The 14,378-nt window shown below is 42.5% G+C and overlaps 1 protein-coding gene across 1 annotated transcript in view; it reads right to left on the reverse strand.

Moving 5' to 3' along the window:
- Positions 1-883: 883 nt before the first annotated feature.
- The window catches only part of FANK1 (fibronectin type III and ankyrin repeat domains 1), a 76,646-nt gene continuing 63,151 nt past the window's right edge, over positions 884-14,378 (reverse strand). The window contains exons 8-11 of the mRNA XM_060241438.1: positions 12,933-13,076; positions 1,298-1,375; positions 1,157-1,201; positions 884-1,061 (exon numbers count right to left, since the gene is read on the reverse strand). Coding sequence (XP_060097421.1) covers positions 957-1,061; positions 1,157-1,201; positions 1,298-1,375; positions 12,933-13,076 — 372 coding nt within the window. The 3' untranslated portion in view covers positions 884-956. The remainder of the gene's footprint in view (positions 1,062-1,156; positions 1,202-1,297; positions 1,376-12,932; positions 13,077-14,378) is intronic.

Consider the following 14,378-nt stretch of genomic DNA (forward strand, 5'->3'; position numbering starts at 1 on the left):
AAGGGTGTTCTCTGCTTAGATGAGCACACATAGGGGATTTTAATGGTGACTCTGTTTATGCCCTGGTTTACTAGGACATTAGAAGAAATTAAATGAAAATTGGGGGGGAAGCACTAAGTCACACAAAACACACCACAGAACCCATTTGCAGGCCTATGAAATAGAAGTGATTGTGGCAGAAAAGGTTTTATGGCATTAGCTAAATTTTTAAGGCATTTCATGGTCTGTTGAAAATTTGATCTGATCCTATTGTAGAAGATTATTCAGTGCAATGCTCTAACACTTGCAAAATTCGTAGCAGATAAAGTCTCTTAGTATTTGACTTAGATTCTGGTTTGCCTACAAATCAGTTGTCAGACATTACAACAGAAGTACTTGCTTGTCAGTTTTCTATGGATAATGTCATATTGTTCTCCCTGGAATTGAGAAGGCCATGACTAACAAATTAGATCCTTGCTGATCCTGGTTTATTTTACTTCTCAGGGACAAATTAACAGTTCTGCTTGCCAGAATGATAGGTTTTTGCCCAGTTGAAAGAAACTTCTTGATTGTATGGAAAGAAACATTTTAAGGCTTCTGAAAAAGCCAGTTCTGTCTCACTTACCCTTAAATATAGGGGGAAACCTAATTACAAGGGCTAAGCTGTATTAGCCTTAGGAAGGTCAGGTCACCCTGGAAATCCATTTTTTCTCAATTCTCTATCTACCCTGTCCTTGCTCTAGAAGAACTTCTTGCACTGTACTTAGACATCACACACAAAAAGGCATAGAGTTGTGAAATAATGTTGGCAAGATACCTAGGTAGATTTAAACTCCAGAGATTTAAACAGAGAATATGCTGGATATGTAGAGCTAACATTTTAATGAAATTATCCAAGATCTATAACAGTCAAAAAAGTAAGCAGGAAAGCAACCCGAATGTAGTCCTCTGATCATCCTGATCAGAAGGTGAGGGCTTCATTTACTTTCATCACATAACTCTGTTTCAGAGCATGTAGGAAGATCAGTCCTCTCCCTTACTTTGCCTGCTTGCTTGCTTGCTTCTATAATTGAAGCCACACTCTAAAGGAAAAAAAATTAAAAGGAAGTTAACAGATATGAGCAAATGTTAACACACTAGGTATTTGGAAATTAGTTAAAGGAAAATATATACATACCATTCTGTTTAAACTTCTAGCCATTTCTACGGCCCCTTTGCCAAACTGTAAAAAAGATTACACATTCAATTTGGTGGGTTTGGAGGGGGGGGTTGGTAAAACTAGCATCCCCCCCCCAAAAAAATGTAGTTTTGCCATTACCTCATTTTTAATTGACGCATCTGCCCCTTTATCTAGCAATAGTTGAACAAGTTCTTCAAAGTTGTTTAATGCTGCCACCTGCAAGTAAAAGCAGAACAAAAACCGCTATCAATAATTTCATTGTATATGCCTTAAAGTTCGAGAATATATTGGCTGCCTGACATAAGTCCAACTTTCCTATCATAACTCACTTATATGTAGGAAACCCCTGAACTGAACATGTGCTAATTACATAATAGATTCACTCAGTTTCCTATACAAAACTTAGTCCTGTGGATGCAATTTGCATTGTGTGTACCAACAGTCTGAATTCACATAGAAGTGCCATGTAGATTTCTTTCCTTTCTGTATATTCTGGATATCTCTGTGATAATTTGTAATCAAAACACTACGGAGGAGAACATTCTGCACCAAAGATTTGGAGCGTTTATACTGCAAACGGCCTTTCTAGATTAGCTATTATAGTTGGTAGATTACATAAATTTGCTCTCCTCCCACAAGACTGGAACAGTCTGTCCTGCCTAATCATATGTGGCTGATAGAAGCAAAGCTCTGATGGGAGGATGGATCCTTCTTTAGCAAGTGTTAATACTAATATTCTGTTAGCAGAAGCAGCATAATACTGGCAGCATTATGAAATACTAGGTAGTTTCTAAAAGAGGCAATTTTAAAAGCATAAACATGCCCCCATCTTGAAAGGTCCTGCCTGAGTAGCCTTTGACCAGAAAGTAAGCCTCCATGTGATTAGTGTTCCCCAAATAGGTGCCTGTGTGTGATTCCCAACACTTGGAATGTCCCCCTTGCATTTTAAGAGCACTTATTTATTTATTTATTTATTTATTTATTTATTTATTTATTTATTTATTTTGGGATTTATATCCCGCCCTTCCCACGGATGGCTCAGGGCGGCTTCCAACAATTAATCAACATAAAATTTAAACAATTTCAGGTATAAAAACAATTAAATATTTAAACAGTTAAAACTTTAAAACAGAATATTTCAATTTACTGTAAACAGATGGCTGGCCAGTTACATCAGTTGTCATTCTGGCTAGGTATAGGCTAGCCGGAAGAGGGTCGTCTTACAGGCCCTGCGGAACTGCGCCAAGTCCCGCAGGGCCCTCACCTCTTCCGGCAGCTGATTCCACCATACGGGGGCCATAACGGAGAAAGCCCTTTCTCTGGTGGCTTTCAGACGGGCTTCTTTTGGCCCGGGGATAGTGAGGAGATTTTGTGTTCCTGACCTCAGTGCTCTCTGGGGAACATGTGGGGAGAGACGGTCCTTCAGGTAGGCAGGTCCCAGGCCATATAGGGCTTTAAAGGTGATAACCAGCACCTTGTACCGGACTCGGTATATCATTGGAAGCCAGTGCAGAGTCCGGAGACCCGGCCGGATGTGTCCCCACTTTGGGAGACCCAGTAACAGCCGGGCCGCGGCATTCTGCACCAGCTGCAGTTTCCGAGTCCGAGACAAGGGCAGCCCCATGTAGAGGGCATTGCAGTAGTCCAACCTTGAGGTGACCGTAGCATGGATCACTGTTGCTAGGTCGTCGCGCTCCAGAAAGGGGGCCAGCTGCCTTGCCCGCCTAAGATGAAAAAATGCGGACTTAGCAGCGGCTGCTATCTGAGCCTCCATCTTTAAGGAAGGCTCCAATAGCACCCCCAAGCTCTTGACCCTGTCCGCTGCCATCAGCGGCGCACCGTCAAAAACCGGCAGGGGGATCCCCCTCCCCAGGCCGCGGCGACCCAAGCAAAGGACCTCTGTCTTCGTAAAATTTAGCTTCAGCCCACTCAGTCTGAGCCACTCAGCCACGGCCCGTAATGCCCGGTCAAGATTTTCCGGGGCGCAGACAGGCTGGCCGTCCATCAGTAGATAGAGCTGGGTGTCATCAGCATACTGGTGACACCCCAGCCCATACCTTCGGGCAATCTGGGCAAGAGGCCGCATGTAGATGTTAAATAACATCGGGGAGAGAACCGCCCCCTGGGGCACACCACAATCGAGTGTGCGCCTCCGGGATAGCTCCCCCCCAATTGCGACCCTTTGTCCCCGACCTTCCAGGAAAGAGGAAAGCCACTGTAAGGCCAACCCCTGAATCCCCGCGTCGGCGAGGCGGCACGTCAGTAGCCGATGGTCGACCGTGTCGAACGCAGCCGACAGGTCTAACAACATCAGCACCGCCGAGCCACCCCGATCCAGATGCCGTTGAAGGTCATCCACTAGAGCAACCAACACCGTCTCCGTCCCGGGCGAAAGCTGGACTGAAATGGGTCAAGGACGGAAGTGTCCTCCAGGAAAGTCTGTAACTGCATCGAAACTGCCCTCTCAATGAGTTTACCCAGGAAGGGCAAATTTGAAACCGGCCGGTAGTGTGTCAATTGGGCCAGATCTAAAGATGGCTTTTTTAGGAGGGGACGGACCACAGCCTCTTTAAGTGGCGTTGGAAAGTGCCCTTCCATTAGGGATCTATTTATGATATCCCGCACGGGATATCTAAGATCCCCCTGGCAAGATTTAATAAGCCAGGAAGGGCATGGGTCTAATTTACAAGTTGTTGGGCGAGCAGATACAAGAATCCTGTCAACTTCCTCCAGACTGAGGGGGCCAAAGCCATCCAGAGTATACTCCGAAGACAGGCTCGGGGCCTCAGGTTCGCTAACTGTCTCCAAACTGGCAGGGGGGTCGGGGCGGAGTGACGCGACTTTATCCGCAAAAAATTTCGCAAAAGCCTCACAGCCAATTTCCAATTCAATAGAATTTAACCTGCCTTGCGGCAGCGTTGTGAGTCCTCTAATTACGTCGAATAATTGTGCCGGGCGCAAAGTTGCGGACGCAATCTTAGCCGCAAAGAATGCTCTCTTTGCGGATTTGATTGCCATCTCATAGGCCTTCAAACTCTCTCTATAAGATGTTCCGGTCGCTTCGTCTCGAGTACGCCGCCATTGCCTCTCTAGTCGTCTGAGCCCCCGCTTTTGTTGCCGCAGCTCCTGGTTAAACCAAGGCGACGGTTTCGGGCGGGGGCGCAGAGGGCGCCTGGGTGCGATCTCCTCGATGGCCCTGGAGAGCCCATCGTTCCAGGACTCTACCAGATCATCCAGGGAATCGCCATATGTATCTGGGTAAATTAGAAACACTGTCTATGTATACTAAGGTTCAGAATTGTAGTGGTAGTGTTGGAAGTGAAGGACATAGCACTATCTCTTAGCCTCAGCCTTCAGAGGGGGACTATGAGAGAGTCAGAGACATAGCTAGGCTAGGACACTGAGCATCCTTTCCTTCTCTCCTCTGATGCGTAGACTGCTATTCTCAGGAAAATGTCCTTCCTTCCAGACTGACACCTTCTCTCCACACTAAGCTAGCTTTCTCCATCTTAGCAGCATGAGAGCAGGACATGCCTCCTGTATTTCCATCCATTTTAGATAGTTAAACTCAGGCCTCAGATTCAGTGGGAGGTCACAGGAGCACAGCTCCTGAATCTTTCTGAAAGTTCCACCTCCTCCATCTGAGAGTTCCACCTCCTTGTCCATTGAATAGTATTGCAGCTGCATAACAATCCCTGGATGAGCTCCACCACCTATGTTTCTACAAAATGACCACTGGTTAGACTAGATAAGAAAATTATCTCTACCAAAAAACTATCTCTGAAAAAAAATGGTATTTTTCAGGTTTGGGTATATTGAACCCCCAAAATATCAGTATTTCCCAATATTCTCAAATTTGGGAAATATTCAGGAGTGCCTATTTTTTCTGACTCCATTATACCCTAAGGCAGGGGTGCCAAACTGCAGCTTGGGAGCTACATGTGGCTTTTTCAACATGTGTGGTTCTTGAAGCCCATGCTGCCCCATCGGTTGGCTTGGAGAAGGCATTTGTCTCTGGTCAGTAGCTTGTAGAATGTATTTAAAGTTAGTTAGTTCCTTCCTTCCTTCCGACGTTCATGTCTTTCAAACACCTTAAGATTATTCTATGTGGCTCTCACATTAAGCAGGTTTGGCCACCCCATAGGGCCTATGGAAACTATTATAGTCAATGGTCCCCATAGGCTATAATGAAGAATTGATCCAAGGGTACCTGGTGGTCCGGGGGGGGGGGGAGGTAAAGGTACCTTGTAAGGTAAAGGCACCAAATTTGAAGCTGCTGGTTCCTATCCTCAACCCTTCCTCCCAAGTTTCAAAAGGATTGGGCCAGGGATCCAATTCCATAGTCCCCAGAAGAAGATGTTCCCATCCTCCATTGTTTCCAATGGTGGGGAAAAGGCATTTAAAGCAGAGGTGTCAAACATAACCCATAGAAAGGGTTTCTATCCATCTGGCAAGCAACTGGCTCTCATCTGTTTTCTGCATTGCAGCTCACTTTTGCCTGTCTCTCTCCTCTCTTGCTTCCTGCTTTGTAGAGGAAAGCCAAGCCTCTCTTCCCTCAATTGAGTTAGTGCTCCTCCTCCTCCTTCTCTGAGGAGGAAGGGATAGCCAAAGAGAGATGGAGTCCAGTGGCACCTTTAAGACCAACAAAGTTTCATTCCAGGTATAAGCTTTTGTGTACAAGCACACTTCTTCAGGTAGAGAGAGAGGGAGGGACTGTTGGAGGGGGTGTGAAAGAGAGAGAGAGATGGAGGTGGGAAAGAAACCTAACAGCACAGCTTGCAATATTTATTACTGGAAGAAAGCAAGAGTCCAGGAGGGCAGGAGGAGCAGAGAGTGCTGTGGTATATTTAAAGCTAACAAAGATTTATTCCAGGTACAAACTTCATATGTACGTGCACTTCGGGGGGGAGGAGGAAGAGGGAGAAGGGGAGTGAAAGAGCCAGAGAGAGCACGAGAGAGAGATCCACCTTTCCAGTTATAACAGATGGTGTGGGGGGGAGGAGAAGAAACCTAATACCATATCTTGGAATCTTTATTAGTGGAAGGGAGCAAGAGTCCAATATCACCTTAACAACTAACAAAATTTGTGGAAGGACATGAACTTTTATTAGTCACTGCTCACTTTTTCAAATCCAGCTAGAATGTGAGTCCATCTGTCCTTATATCTTGGAAAATGGAGTGATTTCAGATGCCAAATAACAATAGCAAGCATTTGTAACAAGAGAAGAAACCTAGGTTTCACTTCAGCCCAGGAGGATGCATTGTCTTGAGCTTCATTATCAGATGCAGTTCAGCAGTCTTTCTCTCGAACCACACTTTGAAATTCCTTTGTAAAAGAACTGCTGCTCTTAGGTCAGCAGCTGAATATCCTGGAAGGTTAAAAAATTGTGCCATAGTCCATACTATAGAGTTTGGTAAACATAGAGGATACCCGGTAAATATTTGGCAAGAAATACAATGTATTCGAGTAGCACACACTAAATTCTTTTAAGAAATTGTCATTTAAAGATATATCTGCAATATATCCAATAATCCGTTTTATGAAAATATTTTATTATATTTTCAGTTTATTGATGACATATTCCTTTTATATTAGGATCCAGGTAACATTAAAGACTTTTTTCAGTGGATTAATACGATGCACCCATTGGGAACAACTGGAAGTGATAGTTTAAATTTTTTAGATACTTGCGTTTTCCGTACCACTGATAATAAACTGGCAGTTAAACCATATGTGAAGAAAACAGACAAGAATTCATACTTAAAGTATGATTCCTACCATCCATTACATTTACGTAAAAATTTACCTTATGGCCAGTTTTTGCGGATTCATCGAAATTCAACCTATCAGAGGGACTTTAAAGAACAGGCAGATATTATGTTGTGTCAATTTCGGGACTGGGGTTATCCAGAACAAGTTATAAAAAAAAACTTTAGAAAGGGCAAAACATGTTATAGAGCAGAATTATTAATGGATAATGTTAAAGCAAAGAGATCAGGTGGGGTGTCATGTGCTTTTGATTTTAATAACAGGTCCTATGAGATTAAGAGAATTATAGAGAGAAACTGGCATCTGGTGCAGGATGTACCGGGATGTGAAAGGCCCCCCTTCATTGGGCTTAGGAAAACTAGAAGTTTTAGGAACATGCTAATTAAAACTGACATTAAAACTGACATCAGGAATGAAACTACAGTTCTTAAAGGGCACTTCCCGTGTGGAGCTGTAATGCCTCTGTATAAATCGATGGTGCGGTCTCATTTGGAGTACTGTGTGCAGTTCTGGTCGCCGCACCTCAAAAAGGATATTATAGCATTGGAGAAAGTTCAGAAAAGGGCAACTAAAATGATTAAAGGGCTGGAACACCTTCCCTATGAAGAAAGGTTGAAACGCTTAGGGCTCTTTAGCTTGGAGAAACGTCGACTGAGGGGTGACATGATAGAAGTTTACAAGATAATGCATGGGATGGAGAAAGTAGAGAAAGAAGTACTTTTCTCCCTTTCTCACAATACAAGAACTCGTGGGCATTCGATGAAATTGCTGAGCAGACAGGTTAAAACGGATAAAAGGAAGTACTTCTTCACCCAAAGGGTGATTAACATGTGGAATTCACTGCCACAGGAGGTGGTGGCATCCACAAGCATAGCCACCTTCAAGAAGGGGTTAGATAAAAATATGGAGCAGAGGTCCATCAGTGGCTATTAGCCACAGTGTGTGTGTGTGTGTGTATGTATATATATATATATATATATATATATATATATATATATATATATATATATATATATATATATATATATATATATATATATATATATATCACACACACACATATATTTGGTCGCTGTGTGACACAGAATGTTGGACTGGATGGGCCATTGGCCTGATCTAACATGGCTTCTCTTATGTTCTTATGTTCTTATGAGCTTGCTCTGTATGTGAACTGGCCTGGCATACAGACAAATTAATTTTACCACACTTTAAGAAAAAATTGACAACCTGGACAACTTGGGTAGCAAAAGAGCTGTATATTTAATAAAATGTGCATGTTCAAAATTGTATGTGGGATCCACTATTAGAACTATTCGGACGAGAATTTGTGAGCATCGCTCACGCTTAAAAAATGTCCAAAATGATGTTCCTTTAAGTCAACACTTTGCTGAAGCTAATCATTCGCCCACTGACTTTACATTTTTGGTTCTGGAAAAGTTTGAGGCACATCCCTATGTTAGGACAGATATTCAAAAACATCTTTTAAGATGAGAAAATTACTGGATACACACCCTAAGAACAATGGCACAAGGGCTTGAACCATAGTCTTGATTGGTCTGTTTTTTTGTAATATATTCCTTGTAACAATGTTTTGGCAACAATGTCTTCTGTAACAAAGTTTCTTAGCAATGTATATGTATGGCAACAAATCATTGCAAAAAGTTTTTGTAATAGTGTAAGAATGTTAATAAGCACTGTTGTGATTCTATATCTTTAAAGTTGTGGAGAATTGCTGCAACAGCTGTAATGAATCTAGTGGCAAGCCTTTGCAATAGGATATATCAAAGCAACAATAGCAAGCATTGGTAACAAGAGAAGAAACCTAGGTTTCAGTTCCATCCAGGAGGATGCATTGTCTTGAGCTTCATTATCAGTTGCAATTCAGCAGTCTTTCTCTCTAATCTCCCTTTGAAATTCCTTTGTAAAAGAACTGCTGCTCTTAGGTCAGCAGCTGAATGTCCTGGAAGGTTAAAATGGTGTCCCACTGGTTTTTGAATGCTGTGGTTTCTAAACAGCAGTAAAAAGAATAAGAGCAGGCCCGTAGCTACAGGGACAGCCCCTCAAATGAAACCCCTTCTTGATATTTAAGGCCCCTCAACAGTCCCCCACCTCCCAGGGACCCATGCAAGCAAGCCTCCTTGGACTGCAATGAGCCTTGGGCCATGTTTACATGGAGAGCTGCCTGCCCAGCTGCGGAGCCCAGCAGTAGCACAGAGGCATCAGCGTTGGGGGGCAGGAGCAGCTCTCCTCCTCCTCTGTGGGAGCTGCAGCAGCGCTTGGTGGCCGGGGCCCAGAGTGGTGGCAGCAGTGATGGGACTTGCCCAATAGCAATGGGGTTTGCCTGGCAGGAGCGGGGGGACAGGAGGAGGAGGAGGCAGGCAAGAGCTGGCAGCCCTGCAGCGGGACTAGCTGGGGTGGGGAGGGGGAGGCAGGCAGGCTTGTGTACACTGCAGATAACTCAGTCACTCCCACCCGTTCTCACTCACTCACTCCTGCCTGCCCACCTGCCACTCCCCCAGCAGCCCTGACCCAGCGGAGAGATGGACAGACAGAGCCCCCCCTTTCTGCGCCGCAGGAGCCCCTGAAGACCACCCTGGATAGGTATGTCACTGCTGCCATTGCCCCTGGACAGCAGTTGGTTGAAAGCCCCCCACCTAAAATTTTATCCCATAGGTCCTCCCACCTAAAATTTTCTGGCTTCTGAATAAGAGTGAAGTAGTACCTTAAAGACTAACAAATTTGTGGTAGGATATGAGTTTTCGTGAATCACTGCTCATTCTTTAGACTTATTTTCATTTATTCTTTGCATCCTCCTGGACTGAATCCTCCTGGACCAAATTGAGTCCTAGGTTTCCTGTCTTATTACCAATGCTGATATCTCCATGCCTACTACTCCTCTGCATATCACATCTAATCTAATAAAGCCTGCTATTGCCATCTGACATCTGAAATCTTCTTCATAAAGTTTATATCTCCAGTAACTCATGTTACATTTTATGGCACACATGGTGACATTTATGTCATACCCAACCCTTGTAACAAATGAGTTTGACACCTCTGGTTTAAAGAGATGCTGTCCCTTGAAATGCCTTTAGTAAAGCCACACCAGAAGTTAACTCCAGTGAAGCAAGTTCACCCAGAAGTCTCCCAGGTGAACTCATTGCATTGGGGTTCACTTGTGGTGTGGCTTGCAAAATCACAATATTTCAATGTAATATCAGAGAATCCTATTATATAGAAAATGAGTTTGTATATACATCTTTTACAAAGTCTCAAGATTCTACAGCATCATATTTAATAATACAATCCGAATAATAGGGCTTATACTGACAGTTTGAATGCAAATTAAAGAAACACAACTTAATTGTATGGTTATTCAAAGTCCAAAATATCTTGTTGGGAAAGATCAGTTTTGAATTCAGATGAATAGATGAAGACATTGGAACAGACAGACAATCAGTGTGTGTGTGTGTATATTTTTACTTTACAAATGTTGGAAAGTAAGCAGCAAGTGGGCTCCAAAGTTGGGATTAGTTTGGAGCCAAAAAGTTTGAATCTTACTGGCCTATTTGATTCTAACTGCCAAAGGAGGAGAGTAACTGCAGCACACTGCCCACTTGAACTAATTTGAATGATGGATAAAGAACCAGGTGTGGTCATATACGAACACGCAATAGGCTTAAAATGGATAATTGCCAATTTAATTCTTCAATGCATTAAGGGTGTGTTAGCATAGCTAATTACTGAGATATAGCCTGTATTTCTGAGTGGGTCAGCCAGAGCTCAGCAATAGCAAGGACTCCTCAAGAGAAGAGGACTCCTAAGGAGAAAAAGAGCCCTGTGTAGCCAGCCTTGAGTTAACGGAAGCTGACCAAAATGAGCTGCAGCAGGATTGTCAGGACTCACAGCCAATAGCTGATGCAAAGCTACCAACATCCTCCATCTGATTCAGCAGGTGAAACTTAGTAGGCCATTACCAGTCCACTAGTATCACCTACACCCTTAGAGCACAAGACAGAGAGAGACAGACAAAAGGGCAAAGTGCATGCCTCCTAGCCCAATGCCAGCTGCTTGCTGATAACAAAGATGGGTAGTTGCAGCATTGCCTCAGAGAAGCTGGCTGCAAGCATGACCCTTAGGCATGGAGCTATAAAAACAGCCAAGAGAGGCTGTTAAGCATGGATGTATGACAGATGATAAGCCATGGATTCTGTCTTGCCTGACTTCTAGCACCTGATGCTTGGAGCCTGCAAGCCAGTGCAAGAAGGGACTAATTCACTTAATTCCCACTTAATTTAGACTGTTCCTCTTTTGTTATGCTAGGAAAAGCTTTACGTGGAGTATTCAAGCTGCTTCTCTATTGTCATTCAGGGAAATGTCTGGCTGAAGCCCCATCTTACTGAAATATGGGGGTTCCTTGATGGATTTCTATAAGGTCTGATATCAGATGCTCTAGCAGAAGCTTGCTATCAGTTCCAGTGGCAAGTGTAACAGTTGAAGGAGAGCAAAGAAGAAAACATTGCTCTCCTCTAAATGGGTAGGTGTTATTAGCACAAGCAACCTCCCTCAGTGATCAGGAAACTTTGGATGAACCACTGAAGAAGGCTTATTGGTTTTATGTTTCTGAAGTAAGGCTGTTTATTTCTCTTGACTCTTTTTACAAAACAATCATAAGTGTAGGGGTGAAGCAGCCAGGTTTTTAAAATAGCTAAGCAAAACAGTTGTTTAAAAACCCTAGCAATAAGAACTCCACATCTAATAGGGTCACTTCACATGCTATGTGGTAGCAAAACTAATAAGTTTGCCACCATATACATACTCAACAGGGAGCTATTGCCAGTCATAGCTCCCTGATGAACTATAAGATATACAGGTTTGCAAACGTATCTGTCACATTTACTCTTCATATTTTTAAACATACAGTAAAAACAGCTTAGATATGCTCCTAAAAATATGGACAGTAATCTTGGGCAGATGTTTGATAGAAATCAGACAGACATGTCACAAAGGATCAGGGACAGCTGAGTAATTTGCAGTATGCCATTTGAGCATGTTTGCGAATACTGCATATAACTGGCTCAACTGTAGTGCTGAAATTTGCATCTATGTGAGCAATGAATATTAATCAGAACTCAGAGCTTGGCAATAATATACATGCTTCTACAGATCATTAAAATATCATCCTAAACCCCTATTTGTAAGTACTTGTGTGCTTGTGTGCTCTTGCTCTCTGACTGGAATGAAAATATGACATAGAGAACATTTGATCTTTATAGAATCTACAAATGTGGTACTTCAGAAAGATGAATTTTGAAGTGTGAAGGAATCAGAGGGCTCATCTTATTAAAGAAACATTTGAATCTGCTCAGTCTATGTACTGCATTTCATGCACCAAACCTAAGGGAAATAGTTTGATATAAAGTGCCTTAACAAGAGAAATCAAATGGATCCCTACTTTTCAAATCTTCCTGTCTTCAAAATACCAGTTCAAGGAGTCCTTAAGCTGGCACTGATAATAAAAGGGTTCCTTGCACTAGTACTGCATAATATTCCTGTGAGTGGCATTAGCATTGCATGAAAAACAGGGTGATCCCTCAAATAAAACAAAAATCTGCCAGACTGTGCAGATTTCCCTCAACAGTGAAATGGAGGGCTAAGTAGCATACTAGTACTTGATCCCTGTCATTAGTAGGTCTTTCTACCTTTGTCACAGGACTGATGGACAATAGATTTTTATCATGTCAGAGTGAAATTAAGCTGTATATTGGAGATGGAAACTGATGGTGATGGGGAACAAAATCAGCAGGCACAAGCCATGCCAGTATAAGTAGACTCTTGTACAGGGAAACAGGTAGGAGACATGTCTCACTTTCATATATTATAGGTCTTTAAATCTGAAATATTAAGGTTCAGGTGAGTTCAAAAGACTTTTTTCCAATTACAAACAAAAACTCTCTCCTTAACTGGAATTATACTAGCATGGTATTTATTGTAAATGCATACCATTAAAGGTGTCTTGCCATCCTTATCTTTCATATTCACATTTGCTCCAGCATCTATTAACAGAGCGGCCACATCACTCTTCCCACTTACTGCACATACTCTCATCAGTGGAGTCCATTCCAGTCCTATGTCTTTAACATCAACCTGGTTTGAAAGGAAAGTTATTCAAGTTATATAGCTTGAAACAAGAATTTTACCAAAAAAGATGACAACAATAAATTTCTGTGCTGCTAAATATTTGTTGAGCCATTACCTGCCCTCAGTTTATTTCTAACTTTGTTGCTGCGCAGCTCTCTTAGCGTGGAACAGCCCCCTGAGCCTTTTCTAGGCATCAGCCCAGTTCTCTCTCCATTCTCTTCTACTCCAAAATCCATTCCTTTCACAAAATATTTCTTCAGCCTCTTGATACGGTCAGTATCTCTTTCTGGCAACTGACTTAACTCTATCTCATTTCCTGCTTCCCATTTTTATATACCTTTGTCAAAGGCTTCTCTTTTCACCTCTGCCCTATCCATTTTTCTTTGATTGAAAGCTCTTTTGGCAAGGAAAGTACCAGTACTGCGTTCCATAGGGTACGCCACAAACTGCTGATAAACTTGCAGCAGCAATAGAAGTAGCATTGGTCAAGATAAACCCTATTCATGCATTAGTTTATCGTGAAACAGATTACTATATAAAACTTGTGGTAGAACTAAAAAGATTATCACAGGAACAAATAAATAGCAAAGTAAAGTGTGAAGGGACAAACACATGCAAAGGGGAGGAAATAATGAATTTGCTTGCTTAGTAACTAACTGTAATTCCAGTTCCGACTGACCATCACTGCCACTAATGGTATTCTGTGGCAAGGGGGCATTTCCCCTCCATACCCTTCTGCAGTGGGTTCATAACTAACCACATTTTGTGATCTGTTTATTCTTCACTGCAGGCCAAATGACATGTGGAACTTGAGTTATGTGGCTGGAAAAATATTATGCATGCCTTTCTTAAAATACTGGGACTAAAAGGGGGGAGTACATCTGATCTGAAAAATGGTGTGTGGGGAGAGAATTAACCCCACTTCCCAGGCATTGGGGACCCAATCCATTTTGGGACTCTAATGCAGGAAGTTTTTAGGGCAGAAAGATACATAAGATCATCAGTATTCCATCATCAGAGTAGTTTGGCCGATTGTTTATATAATATATTTCTACTATTTAATATTTTTTCAACAGTCTATTATGTATGTTGGCAGAATGGTAGTGATTTGTCATAGAAGAAGTCTCTTGACCAGCTATGATATTCCCAAATGAGCAAACCAATTCTATGAAGGCACAGAAAAGGGACTAAAAGCTGCTTAGCAGCCTGGTAAACATACTCACTTGTTGTTGATAATCTGGGAAAGCAAACATGAAGTATGATAAAGGCCATGACAACAAAACTGCATTTGAAGCAACCATTCCATAG

Source organism: Heteronotia binoei, chromosome 6 (assembly GCF_032191835.1).
Source record: "Heteronotia binoei isolate CCM8104 ecotype False Entrance Well chromosome 6, APGP_CSIRO_Hbin_v1, whole genome shotgun sequence".
Classification (NCBI taxonomy): domain Eukaryota; kingdom Metazoa; phylum Chordata; class Lepidosauria; order Squamata; family Gekkonidae; genus Heteronotia; species Heteronotia binoei.